Here is a 14639-nt window from a genome sequence, read left to right as displayed (position 1 = left end):
GCAATCTCTAATCTTCCCACCCTCCCAAATCTGGGTTATAGGATTTTCTTTTCACTTTAGTCGTACAGTCTTGGTTTAAGAGGAGCCACACCAGAGCCACCATACTGTTACCCCTGTTGGTTATTTCTAGTTGTAGTTCTAGTTTAAATTTCCATCAGGTCAACTTATATCATAAACTAGCCCCAAGGAAGTGTCGGGGTACGCAGGGAAATTAGTTGGATGAAAATGATAAGTAACAAGGTTTGACAGAAAGGGAGCAAAAGGGGTCAAGTTCAGTCAAGGACAAAATATACTGTGTGCTATTCAGATTAATCACAACAGAGGATCTCACCGATATTTTTGCTGTATCCTCTATTTAATACACTACACGCGTTTTTAAAAACAGGGTTCCATCTTTATATTCTGGGTGTCCCTAAAGTATAGTGTCTGCCACGTATTTGAATCTTACATAATATTTTGTGAGTTCTGAATCTATTTCGCTGTGTTCATGTTCCATCGCTTAATTAGCTTTTCACTTCATAGCATCGCTTGATTATTAGAATTAAAATCGTAAATCGTATTCTGTGAGTATAAGCTTTTTTTTTTCCACTAGCTGTTAGAATCAAAGAGTCAAATGCAATGAAGTACTGAAACTGCTGAGTTTCTTGACGAGATCGTGCACAGGCTTTTTACTTGTTTGCTTCACTGGTTATTAAAATAAAAAGTGCACTGCCTGACGTGATTCTATCAATTGGCCAACTTGGTAATCTAAAAATACATCATAAATACTGAAAGTATAGCAGTATCATTTAATGTTAGCCACAATTAATGAAGCAGGAATTCAGAAATCTCATCACCCCATCTTATAATTCCCTATCTTTGCAATGTACCTTTTGTCATGAGGTGGTCAAATATGGAGAATAAAAATTTTACTATTTTAAGGAAGATAATATCTTTTGTTGTGTCTCATATCTTGACGGGCTTTACAAGGACATGTCAGAAAAATTATTTTGTACTTGGAAGTTGCGAGCTGCGTGATGCCTTCTGTCCATCCGTGGAATTTCCATATTGAAACAACTTCCTGCTATTAATCAAACATTCTTTAATTTTTCTGTTGGATTTTCTTCATTTAGCAAAATTAACCCATGAGTGTGTGCTTATAACATAGGCATGCAAATCTTTACCTGCATTACGACAATATTTTAAGGGTGTTCTGTCAGATCAGAAGCGAAGTACCAGTGTAAGGTGGGTGAGACCAGTTACACTTCTATAAACTCTGTGATCTGTAGAATTGCTGCCACAATTATTTTTAATTTCAGTGGATTTTTTTTTTAAAAATAAACATGCCTTTGCATTTGCTAACTGAAATGTTTTGGCCTTGTAACAAGACACGAAAGCCTAAAAGTAAACTGTATTAGACATGGAATTTAAGGCAAAATGATACTTACTAATCTGCTTTCATTGTCTGGGTTGAAAGAAATGCAAATAGCTGGTAGAATGTTTCAGATCTTTAAAATAAAAAAACCTGAAGTGGTGTTTGTAGCAAAATGTATTATTTAGTATGTTTTATCTTTACTTTGGAATCCCTTTAATATGCAACCAGCACCTGGAAGATGTGAATTGTTAAACTGCTTATTAATTCTTTCCCTTTGCTGGATTTCATATATGTCTGGTTTGTGTGTTCTGAGACCTAGGGATGAACTTACCTAGCCAGGGAAGACCAAGGCTGATTGAAAGGTATCTTGTTCCTCTGCCGTTTCAGATCGTCTCAACCTCCCAAGCATTCTAGTACTGAACAGCTGTGGAATCACCTGTGCAGGAGAGGAGAATGAAATTGCTGCCTTCTGTGCTCATGTGTCTGAGCTGGATCTTTCTGACAATAAACTGGAAGACTGGCATGAGGTAAAATGGCTATGCATGTACCTTGCAGAGCAGTAATACCTTCTGCTCTTGCTGTTTGTACTACTTAAGTTTGTTATGAGACTCTTCTCAGTCCTTTCAGCGTTGGCAAACGCACCCGTCTTCATCGGTTCAAGTTCACCTTCGAAGATTGTATATTACTCTAGCTGTCAGAGTAAATAAGCTTGATGAATGTAACTCATTCAGGCACTTCACTTGGGGATTTATAATCTCACCCTGTAGGTGACAAATATATTTTCCATCAGTGCAGAGTAGTGACAATCCTAAAACACCAAGAGGTTAATGAGCAGTGTAGATTATTTAATTGCAGGAGCGTAGTCAAGTGGTCTTGAGGGCAGGTAGTTAAGACTCCGAGGTTCTGCTCCCAGTAATGTTGTTTGATTTGGGTTGTTTATCCAGTCTGTCTTCAGTTTTCCTGTCTTTGAAGCAGGATTAAGAACACCCACCTATGTCAGGGGGGTTTTATGCAACTTCATTTTAAGGCTGGTGAAGTACTGTGAGGTGCTTGGATGAAATTTGCTGTACAAATGCAATACGTTCTTAGTGGAATAAATATAGTACGTTTTAGTGTCCTGTCCTCTCGCCAGCTCATGCTCTACTTTTATCCTACTATTAATTACTGGAAATTGATAGGGAAAAGACCCAACATGAAATCTTAAGGGTGGTGGTTGTTGGGTTGGGGGGTTTTTTGTGTGGGGGGTGGGTTAAGTCTCTTAATCCCCAGTTATTCGAACGTCCTGTTCCTTTAAACTAATGAATAGTGTCTTGTTGGAAGTCTTCTTCCTTCAGAACAGATGTTGCAAGGCCAGGGACAGCAGTGAAATCTTCCTTATCCAGCCTCCACCTCAGCACTCACTGGAGGAACCACCTTTGTGGTCTCATCTCCATTGCTGTTCATCCTCTGAGGCTGCCAGCTAGAGTTGATTAGTGACAGTGGTGATGATAGTGCTATGATAACAGACATCTGTTTATTAGGAAGTAGGGTGAAACGAGTAGCTTGTGTTGCTTCCTAAAAGTCCACTAGATACTAGTTCACTGCTTCCTGACTCTGCTTCTTTTAGGCCTACAATATTATTAAAAGCCATGGTCAGTTGAGAGATGCACATACGCTCCCTGCCTTTTCTACTCTGCTTTCTGCTTCCTGTCCTGTGCTCCCTGCCACTGTGGTGCCAGTCTCCTCCCTGATCTGTTGCATGCTACAGCATGCCACTTGTGGCATGCATGCTGCAGGCTCTCCCCGCCCCCAGGCTAACCAATCCTTAAAACCCGTCAATGAAAACTAAGTACACTGTTCCAAAGCTTAACTATCCTTTTAATTAGAAATATCTCCTATAATTTCCCCTGGTTGCAGATTAAGCCAGCTACTTCTTGTTTTGCCTTTGACAGGCAGGGAGAACAATTTGGCACTGTCTTCTTTATAACACCCTTTTTTTTCTAATTGCGTGCAAAAGTGATCGCATTCCCCTCTATTTTCTCTTCTCTAAAGAAATCTGTTCTTTCAGCTTCCCTTGTAGATTGTGTTTTCGGAATCCTTTACAGTTATTTGTTGCTTTCCTCTGTGCTCTCACCAATTTGTCTACATCTTTCTTCAAATGTGGTGCCAGAAATGGTATGCTGTCCTCCAAATGAGGCTGTGCCAGTGCCAAGGAGAGCAGGCTAATTACCTGCCATCTTATGCATGGCACTTCTGTTAAAATCTCCCAGAATGATATTTTGCCTCTTTTGCAGCATCAGTACATTGCTGTCTTGCATCTGGTTTGCAGGCCATTGTAACCCTCGCATCATTTTCTGGAATACTGCTGCCTTCGCAGTTATTCTGCATTTGGTGTTTGCACTTGATGTGTCCTTCCTAAATGTTGAACTTTGCACCTCTCTTTATTGACTTTCATTTTGCAGTTCTCGGATCCTTTCACCAGTTTACCAAAATCATTTTGAATTCTGAGCATATTCTCTAAAGTGTCTAGTGCCCATCATCCCAGCCCGGTCTTATCCCCAGATTTTATAATTGTGTTCCCTATTCCATCATTCAAGTAGTTAAATAGAAACACTGAATAGGACTGAACCCCTGTGGGACCCTGTTGGATTGGTTTGAGTCTCACAGCAACCCAATAACTGTTTTTGGAGCATGTTTATCGAATAGTTTTGTAGGCCTTTCTAGGAACTTCATCTAGACCGTATTTCCTTAAGTAGCTTATGAGAATAGCCAGGCTTATGACAGTGCCCATGACAGAGTCACTCTTTCACTTCATCTGTTTCCCTTCATTTGCTAGGCCCATTGCCCTGTTGAAGAAGAAAATTAGATTGGTTTGACATGATTTGTTCTTGTCCTTCTCTTACCCCCTAAACGTTTACAGATTGACTGTTTAATCATTTGTTCCGATAACTTTACACATGTTGAAGGTATTTTAGACAAATACCTGCCTAGTCTCATGCCCTAAATCTATATTCTGCACCTTTCAGACATACATGTGTGTCTGGCTTCTCTGTCTTCCTAATCATTCACCCCTTACTCCCTACTGATATACCTCCAGGTGCACACCTGGTACATAACAACAGCACAGCTAGCCCCAAGCACTGTTATACGAATGTTCAGTTTTGATTCATAACCTTCCAGCTTCAGCACCGTGTGTTTAAGAAAGATGTTTTCCTGGAGTAATGGAATCTAATAAGGAATTCATTGTGTGTACAATGAGCTTCTATCAGTCTTTTATTTTAGGCTCGTAGGGAGCAATGGAAAACTGAGCAATTGATCTGTATAACCACCATAAGGTCAGAGGCCATGCCTTTCCTTCTTTGCCCAGAGAAGGGTATAGCAGCCTTTTGAGATGCTGGCTTCTCCTGTTTGCCGTTTTGTAGACTGGTGCTCAGGTGAATTTTATGACCTCTCCCAAGGGATCTGCTTTCCCTTATCAAGTTATTCTAAGAGAATAGTTAAATGAACTGTTGAGGTGAACGAGCAATTAGCCAATCAATCTAGATCAGTGAATAGCTGGAGTATGAATTACGGATAGTTATCAAGAAGCCCTATTTTTTTACCATATAATTTCTTTGGCACAGTCAGACTGGAGGGTCCCTTTTAGGAGATGAAATTTTATTGCACAAGATCTGATTACTTCCTGATACACTACTTTCTCTCTCTCTCTCTCTCTCTCTCTCTTTTTTTTTTTTTTTTTTTCTCCCAACCTAGGTCAGTAAAATTGTGTCAAATGTTCCCCACTTGGAGTTTCTAAACCTGAGTTCCAACCCTCTGAATTTGTCAGTTTTAGAGAGAAGGTATGCTGGGTCTTTCTCTGGTGTCCGCAAACTTGTGCTCAACAACAGCAAAACTTCCTGGGAAACGGTCCACACAATACTCCAGGAATTACCAGAGTAAGCATGAGGAGCTTGGCATGGAGGAGAGGTACCTGCTGCATGCAGGCAAAGTATGCCTGTGCCAGGAGAGGTGGGAGTGAGTGGGAAGAGCAGAGGAGAAGCTTCATTTCTTTGGGGTTGCACTATGTCTGATGCTCAAGGCACACTTTCTCAGTCTAAATATTGGTGCTGAGTTAATGGATTATAGTCCTGGTTATTTAGTATGTGACATCCTTTCTTCTGAGTCACTTCTGAAGGAATGGCACTGGACAGTGCTCTGCTCATAGCTTTTGGATGAGATGTAAATCTGAGGTTCTGGCCACTGGTCGTTAAAGATGTTGTCATGTTTTTCATGAATTGACTTTGTTTGATTTGTCTCTCAGCCAAAATCCCACTTGGCAGTGACAGTCTGCCTCCCTGAATTTCCTGGACAGTTTCATCTGGATACCAGGTTTCTCTGTAAATCCAACCTTACTGCTGTATACTCAGCTTTAATAAAAGCAACCTTAACTAAGCATGTATTATTAGGACATCTCACAGGGAACCAGTTTAGCCCTCTTATAATTAATAGTAGCAACCGCTATTTATCTGAGGTGTTGGTAGCATAAATTAATAGGGATTTTAACAAGAATGCCCATAACCTTGGCTATGAAAAGAAATGTTCATTTATGCCCTATAATAGCGGTGTCCATGTAAGTGCTGGTTTAGGCTTCTTGCAGGTGCAAAAAACTCATGCATTTAGGGCCAGAGGTGGTGGTACGATGCCAGTTTAGAGTGCTTCTGTGTGTACGTGCATTAAGTGATGGATTACTAGGAACACCTTTGAAGTTTAAGAAATTTTAGTAGCAAGTTGCCCCTGTGACGTGCACTTTCAACTCTTGGTGAAGCAGAGGTCTGGGTGAAAACATATCCCAAAGTCAAAAGATTCCCAGGATGCTTTGGAAGACCTTGTGTTGCGAATTGTGCACAGTCCATGTTTAAGCCATGTGCGTAGGCCTCTTGAACCATTTCTATTTCACAGGGACTCTGGAACTAAAAGTTTGTTTCTTTCCCTGTGCAGCTTGGAGGAGCTCTTCCTGTGCCTTAATGACTATGAAACAGTGTCTTGTTCTCCGGTTTGCTGTCAGTCTCTCAAATTGCTCCACATAACTGACAATAATCTTCGGGACTGGACTGAAATCAGAAAGCTTGGAATTATGTTTCCGTTGCTTGACACGCTCATCCTGGCTAACAATCACGTAACGACCATTGAAGACTCAGAAGATTCTCTGGCAAGGCTGTTCCCAAACTTGCGATCCATAAACTTGCACAAGTCAGGTGAGGTACTGCAAGCAGCATCCTCTGTGTTCCATGCACAGATGATGCCAGTTGAGCTGAGAGAGGGGGAGTAATACTCTCCTCTCAGCGCAATCTAAACGTATGCTTGAACAGGGTGGGAAGCGTGCTGTTTTGCTGTAATGGCTTCCTGCACCTTTGAAGGCGCGTGCTGCAGTCAGCGTTGCTTTCTGTTGGTTGCTGCTGCATTAAGTAAATGAGGACAGGTGAGGAGGTGGTGGATGAAAAGCATAAGCTATCTGCAGTAAAGTGGGAATGCATGTGTTCATTGGTGATATATTGGAACCTGCCTTGGGCCCTGTCTATTCTGGCTGCTAACCAGTCTAAACAGAATTGATAAATGCAGCCCAAAGAGGACTGCAGTACAAGTATGCCTGTATCACTAATTGAGCTAGAGATCCCTTACGCCATGAATTGTTCCCTCTCTGCACTTGCCAGCCAGACTGTATTAGAGTGCAGCTAGGCTCTACTGAGGGAGCAGTCCAGGCTGCAAAGTTCTTAGGTCTGGATCCAAAGCCTGCCCAGATTTATGGGATGGATATTAGTTCTTCTTTTCATAAGCCTTAGGTACCTACAGTATGCACATATCAGGAGTAGGATTCTCAATATCTGAAAAGCAGCAGTTACTGTGAGGTAAGTAACTGATCTCTGCTGGATTTGGGTCATGGTGTCTCTGGACCTATAACAGTTTTGAGGGTGGGTCGTGTCAGGGCAGTGTGGGTGGACTTGATGTGATCTCATGTGTGGAGTCCCCAAGTTGGAGCTGGTTCCCAAGATCCCGAGCAACATGCAGACTTTCTGTAACATTTTTCAGTGAGGCTGCTACTCTTGCGATGAAAGAGATGGATGTGTTTTGCATTATAGATTTGCCAGTGACCCTGATCTACGGTTTAGAAATGCCATAGGAGCCCACTTGCTCATGGCATTGCTCTGAGAACACGCAAGGAGAAGCCAGACCAATCACTTAGGAAAACAGTGTGAAGAGAAGAGGGCGAGCAAGAAAGCAGCACTCTTCCCTACCCCGTCTCTGTTCCTTTCAGCTCCTCCAGCTTCTAGCACTTTCTTGTTCTCCAAGTAATGGTTTAGGCTCGCATGTGGATCTGCTGCTATCACGCAGATGTAATAAGCAAGGTTTGCGGCAGTGATAGAGCCGATATCCTAGCAGTGGACTTGTAGGAGTGGGGGAAATGACCAGTGGTGGGGGAATGAAACAAAAAAACATTAACTTGCAGGTTGCTAGAGGCCAGCAGATGTTTTTTGCCTTCATTCAACTCCCCATGTGTTCTGGGGAGGAAAAAACATACTGGTAGCTGGAAAAAAATGTTTGTAACTGAGGAGTCGGTCTCTGTTCTGAGGTCAGATTATAGTAAAACTACCCGCAAGATTCTGGCCTTGGCTTATAGGGGCATAGTATCACAGTGGTACGTGCCAGGGATCAAATTTTACAAATAGATCCCATGGCCTGTATTTGCCTTCCATTCCAATGGCATCCACATACTGGTGGAATCGAGCTTACCAGAAGCCGTGTTTTAGGTTTCTTTTATAGGTCCTTTTCTCAATAGCAGCAAGCGCATGTTGCAGTCAATGATGTGTGGTCGCTTATCGTTGGCCCCATCTACTGTGCTTCCTGGGCTGAGTCAGAGAACCTAGGCTTCAAGTAACCACAATTAAAAACAAAAAACAAAAAAAACCCCAAAAACAGTTTCCTCTAGCAGTTATGATGGACATAAAACAAACAAAAAAAACCCTCTACCCAAATTCCTGGTGAATTCTTGTTCCAGTTTGGCTGCCTTATCATTGGTCACCACTCCTTCTTATCTCTTCCTTCCCTAAAATGCCTTTTAAAGGTTTTATTATAGACCTATTTAATTCATCATGTTTGTTGTTGCTGTTGATTTTATTATTACAAAGCCTTAGAGGGCTTAACAACATGTTGTTAAACACCTATCACAGGCATCAGTATTCTCCGTAAGTACTAAACAAATAATCTAAAACTTCCTATAGCAAGACAAATGGAATTTTTTAGAAGTAATTTGCTGAATTGTTGCAAGAGAACCGCCTGCCACATGAAGGCTTCTGGCTTGGCACCAGATGCACCAAAGTCCTGGATACTTTGTAATGCACTGATGGTCTGAGGACCAAAAATCCCAAGACCCAAACCTGAGCTAAACCTTACAGGTGGGAAGAAACCTTGACAACAGAGAGTCTGTGAAAACTGATCATTTTAAAACCATCATAACTGCTAGAGGAAGCCAAAAAACTGCCTAAATAAAGGCAGGGCATGAAGCCATCTATTGCACAGCTGTCCTCTAGCTAGCTATGATGTAGTAGATGAATTGAGAAGGATCACTTCACAGGCAAAGCACTGTGCCACTCCTTCAGACAGAGCAGGTACTAAAATTTGGCTTATTACTACAAGTTTCCATATCTTCTAATTTTGTGGAGGTTGAATGGTAGGTAGATGTGAAATTTACTGATACCCTAATGTAAGTTTAATAAAACATAAAACCAAACCCCTTGATTTTACTCATCCCTCTTCTTTCTTTAAATTGTCATAAGCTGCCCCATGGGCCAGTCTAGTACCTGCCACTTTTGCCCTTGAAATGGCTGTTGCTACTCAATATTAGTGAAGCTACAGCATAAGGAATTGTATTATGTAAAAACTAATGCAGGACCAAGGTCATCGGTGACTTGCTCCTTGTCCTGCTGGTTCCTGTAGTCTAGCAGAGAGCGGTATTTTTATGGGCATCATGATGGAGCCTGGTGGTGGGAGTTCCACCACATTTTAATGTCTAGAATGAACACCTTCAGCAGCATAAAAAGGCTGATCTCTCTTTCAAATGCAATTGTCTCTAGCCACCAGATTTCCTCTAGGTATATTTAGCACTTTGACCTGTAGAGGCCAGGTTTCTACCTTCCTCCCTCCCTTTCCCCTTGGGAGGCAACAGTGAGTTTAGAAGATGAATATGACCCAAGTACCTACTGGCCTTTTTCTGCCTTTGAAATCCATTTACATCTGACCTCGTGACTCTAGGGACATTTGGAATCATAGGTTGATTTGTCTAGAATATTGTACTTATGTGGAAGGAAGGAATTATATTGTCCTGTAAAGTCCCACGCTACAAGTAAGAATTGTTGTGATTCTGGTCTGAAAGATCATTTACACTTCTGAGATCATTGCAGTGTGTGCCACAACCAAAGCGTTTGGCCATATGGCCACATCCACATGAGCATAGACATTTGTTTCCCTGGGGATAAGTAGTGGCACACCTTGTGCTGCTGCTACCTGGCCCTTGGGAACGCCTGTGCCATGTGCCCTCTGGCGTGTGGCAGAGTAGGGGAGGCTGGGGCCAGCACTGGGGTGGCCCCAGGAGCCTTACCTGGGGTCCTGGGAGCCTCCTGGTGCTGCAGCAGCAGCGATCCTGCTGCTCGGAGCCTGGCCGATTTTAGTTGGAGTGTGGCTCCAGCTAGCCAGGCTCCAGTTTTTGGGGGCGATTGTGTGCTGCCCCCGCATGCACTGCTCCACATTTTTTGTGCAGGTTTTTCTTTTTTTTTTTTTTTTCTGGGGGGGGGGTTGACCCCTTGATCTCCAGGGGCCAAAATCCACCCTGCAACATTTTCACCTTGCAGCACAGAAAACCGCTGAATGCGCCGCGTGTGGTGCTGCAGATGTTTCTGCAGCGCCACATACCGCACGCCCGTGCTCGTCTGGACTCAGCCGGTATTTCCTTACTTGGATAAGTTAAATTAGGCCTCTGTTTTTATTTTAACTGATCTCCCATTGACGCTGTTTCTTTTTATCTATTTTAATGGTGAAAGCCACGCAACAACTTGCAGTAAAAGTGCACAACGTTTGGTACTTAGTTAGGCTAAACATCTGGAATATTTGTGTGAGAAGCATGATGTATAAAGACATTTGTCTCTGAGTGAATGGAGGCAAAGGTAAGCATCAGTCTTAATCCCGTTATGCGATCAAAGCAGCACTGTCGCATGATCTCTGCTTTCCTCACAACTTGCTTCCATTTTCAGAGGCTGGAATTGGGCGAAGATATTTTTATTAATAGGTTTTATGGATTAGGGAATGGGGTACTCCTAGCGTGCACATTCAAATCAAATCCAGGATGATACCTGAAAGCTATTTGATGACAATTTGGCAGTCCTGAAGTGATGCCTGTCCTGTGACTATTACTACTGGTACTTAACCAGAGTTTTTATTTATTGAAACATCTGTCATAATTGTTGGCATGCAGCAGAGGGGCCAAGGTCTAAATGGGACCTAGAGACTAAATTGCTTTCTGCCATTTAGATTGGTAGGATGCCATATGAGCGTGCCTGCTGCCACTTCATGTAGGCAGCAAAAGGGATTCCACCTCCTGTATTTCACAAGCAATAAACTGGCTTCAAACATCTCCAGTTGTCATCCTCCCATCTTGCATGCTCTTTGGTCGTGTCTGGCATTCTTTGATGTATTATACATGCTTTATGTGTTTATTTAAAGAAGCCATTTCTTAAAGCAGGTCTACACTGCTGGGGAGACATTGACAAGCTCAACTCTTTCCCCAAGCTTGAGGAAGTGAAATTGTTAGGAATCCCTCTTCTACAGCCCTACACCACTGAGGAGCGCCGGAAGCTGGTAATAGCCAGGTCTGCTAGTTGTTTGATCTGCTTCATAAAATGCTGCACAATCCCAGGATTTGAGGCAAAACAATCAATATGTGAGAGCATGGAGGGAGGAGAAGAATGTGATGGGGATACTGTTCACATGTTACAGATTTACAGTCTACTTAGCTATATTAATTGGCTTTTCTGAGTAAGAGAGGAACACAGAAGTTGAAAGAGCTGGAACTTGCTTTTGGAGTTCTCAGGTCCTTTGGGTGTCTGTGAGCACTACTTTTTAAAGGGTCAGTGGTCAAGACCTCTGGAAAACACTCGGGCCCCTTTTAGGTCTTTCATTTTGAGACACCCAAATCACTTGTCACTTCTAAACTCTTAGGTCCGAGTGTCTACTAAGTCAAACAGGTAGTTTGGTCTCCTAGTTGTATTTCTGGCTTTTCTGTTGGGTGCTATGAGTCAGTTTTGCTTGTCTCAATTTTACCAACACCACGAGGGTATAATGACAGTGTACTTTTGTCTAAGGCTAGTAACAAATGTTTGTTTGCAAAGAGCTTTGACAGCTTCTAATGGCTTGCAGTAGAAGGTGGGCGTGTGTCAGATTATATATAAAACTTGTATGTACACTTTCTCTAAGAAGCTGCATGGGACTTGCTTGCTTTAGAGAACATGATCTTAGGGTCTAGGCTATGTTGTGCGATTCCCCCTAGTGATAGAATTGCACCATGCAGCTCTTGCCTATCGCTGATCACCCTTACTAAGTTAACATGTTCTCACTAAGTCTCTCTTGGTGTCTACAAGCAGACTGCCATCTGTCATCAAGCTGAACGGGAGCGTTGTTGCTGATGGGGAACGAGAAGATTCGGAGCGCTTCTTCATTCGGTATTATCTGGATTTCCCCCCGGAGGAAATTCCATTCAGGTACGAACAACCTGGAATTCAGTGAATATACAGCGCAGAGGAGAGAACAGTTTTTACAGGCTAAAGAAGGTTTTGCAGGCTAAATAAGACTGGAAAGTAAGGCTGACTCTGATAAAACCAAAAAATGCCTTGCCCCCTCCTGCATTTTTCTCTGTCAGTGTATATTAATTGACTTCCCCAACCCCCCAGCCATACAGTGATTGTATCTGGTGTGTTAGTGAGTCACTCATGTCAAATCTGGCTTCAGACTGCCCTGTCCAAGAGCCTCTAGGTAACGGGACTGTTCCCTTCGTTGGTTTTGAGGGCAACCCACACCTCCGTCTAACCAATCCCCCTGCCTCCTGGAGTTCCCTGAATCTACACTGATTCTTCTGTCAGGTGGCAGTGTTAAGTGGCTTGTTCTCTTGCATATCTCGTGAGTTGACTAGTACCAGCGAGAAAAAGATTTCCCTCTTTCTTTCAAAAACTCAAATCACAGGTTTGGTGGTTTTTTGTTGTTGTTTTGTTTTGTTTTTCCCCCTTTGCCAGACAGAGATGCTCAGAGGTCAGGTGATCCGAGTAAATGAATGGATTTTGAGAGCAACTGTGTAGTAATGTCTATAACCTAAGACGTTTAGTATTTGTTAGTGGAATGAGGAAGGCCATAGTATTTCACACAGATGTAGCTTGCATCCCAAAGCCCGCTGCACTTTTCAGATAATGAAATCTTGTATGTTTTCCCATGAGTAGGTAGGTAGATATGAGATCCAGGGAGTTCAAGTGAATGGCCTGCTTGGACCCACAGAGTCTGTTTCAGTGCTGTGAACCGAACGCAGAAGTCCTGACAGCTGGCCCCCTTACGCTAACAGGCAAAATGTCCTCTGGTTACAAAGCTGATTTACTAATGCAATAACTACATCAGATGGCTAGCACAGGTAAAATGGGAGCTGCTGGTAATACTATATGGATATCCTAGGTCTGTGGTGTTTCCTAGAGGATTACTAGGGGTTAATTCAGGCTTGGGTGGATTTTGCACTTCACTGGTTGTAGAGAAGAACAATACAAGTGTCTGTCCCTTTTGAAGTTTACCTGGAAAGGTCCTTGTAACCTCAGGGGGCCTTCAGGTGGGAAAACTGAAACAGCATCCTCTGGAACTAATGCAAATACAGTCCTTTCTCAGAAGAGGGAGAGAGGCATGGACGGCAGGAGCTTTGGCTCTCTTTCCCCACGCTGAATGCAGTGTCTGAAATGGACTAGATTCTGCATAAGCCTTTAGGTGGGACTGACAGAAGTGTTGGCATCTTATGGATGAAGGTTCTTGGAAACAATAAGACACTTTGTTCCTGCTCCTAGTAAATAATGCTTTGTTTTGAAAAAGCCAGTGCATGTCATTGCATTCACAAACTGGTCACAACTTCTGAAGGACAGACTTGCAGGGCAACTAAATCTAGCCAGGCCTGCTGAGTAAACCCAGTTAAGAACCCTTAATTTAAGTTGTTCCTTGTTCCTAATCCTAAAATGAACTAATACGTTGTTTTTGGAGAAGCTGTTTTATGTCCCTGCATTTGCAAGCTGGTTACAGTCTCCGAAGGATGGCATTGTAGGGTAGCTGAAGCCAGTCTACCTGCTGAGTAAACCCAGTTGGAGTATCCTAGTTGACCACATGTAAGAGTTGGAGGATTCCAGCCTGAAAGAAATGAAAGAGTGTGCTCACAAAAAAAAAAACCAAGCTGGGAGTTGGAGGTGCAGCATACCCTGTCACTGATACGGGTTTGATTGCAAAAGGGTTTTTTGAGAAGGGCTGAGAGATGAGAACTCAATTTCTTGTATGCAACCTTTAAATGTTTTCCTGCTTAGTATGAGGGAATTGGATCTCTGCTTAGATACCACAGCAGTGGGTGTCCTATACATATTGCAATGATAAATTAACAAGAATGGGATGATTTGGGTTTAGTCTCACTTGCACATCAAGCTGTCATGAAGGTTGTGTTTGTGCAGTACTCTGGTTCAGTTTGGGATCCTTGGCACTTTAACAACCTGAAATATTACAAATACTCCTAACTTCCATAAAGCTGGTTTTAAATTTAGAGTGAGAGCCTTCCTGAACAACTTGCTATCTCTTCACATTATCTATGTAAGACTTGCAGGGAGATAAGGGAGACTTGTATCCCCGTCTGATTCCTAACCTTTAAACACAGTTGCATCCATCTTCCTGATCAATGGGCTCTTTGTTTGAACTCCTTCATCTGTACAGCAGCTCTCCAAGACCTGTGCAGCTATTCAAGGCTGTTTTTTCCATTCCAGAGAACTTGTGTGCCATTTCAGAATATTTTCAGACTGTGCTGCAGATGGCTGAGGAGGTATTGCCAGTGCTGTGGTCAGGTTTCATTTCCTGGCCCCTTTTGCTACCCCTGGGGTCTCTTGCAAAGAGCTGTGTTCTTTCTGGAGTGGATATTTTTTTTTTATACCTCTTTCTTCCTCCTACCTCAGAATCGTGCGGTATCTCCTCTCAGACCTGTCTTTTGAAGTCTGTTCAGAGTAAG

At 42.7% G+C, this 14639-nt stretch overlaps 1 protein-coding gene across 2 annotated transcripts in view; it reads left to right on the top strand.

Moving 5' to 3' along the window:
• The window catches only part of LOC149853467 (tubulin-specific chaperone cofactor E-like protein), an 84722-nt gene that overhangs the window by 5882 nt on the left and 64201 nt on the right, over window positions 1–14639 (top strand). For both annotated transcript variants that reach the window (XM_090027004.1, XM_090027006.1), the window contains 5 exons: window positions 1742–1881; window positions 5087–5268; window positions 6311–6567; window positions 11103–11229; window positions 12001–12117. In XM_090027004.1, the coding sequence (XP_089883130.1) occupies window positions 1742–1881; window positions 5087–5268; window positions 6311–6567; window positions 11103–11229; window positions 12001–12117 (823 nt within the window). The remainder of the gene's footprint in view (window positions 1–1741; window positions 1882–5086; window positions 5269–6310; window positions 6568–11102; window positions 11230–12000; window positions 12118–14639) is intronic.

Source organism: Crocodylus siamensis, chromosome 14, assembly GCF_052110815.1.
Source record: "Crocodylus siamensis isolate JL-2025a chromosome 14, ASM5211081v1, whole genome shotgun sequence".
NCBI lineage: Eukaryota > Metazoa > Chordata > Crocodylia > Crocodylidae > Crocodylus > Crocodylus siamensis.
The sequence above is the reverse complement of the archived record's forward strand: the minus strand, read 5'-3'. Positions and strand labels throughout refer to the sequence as shown.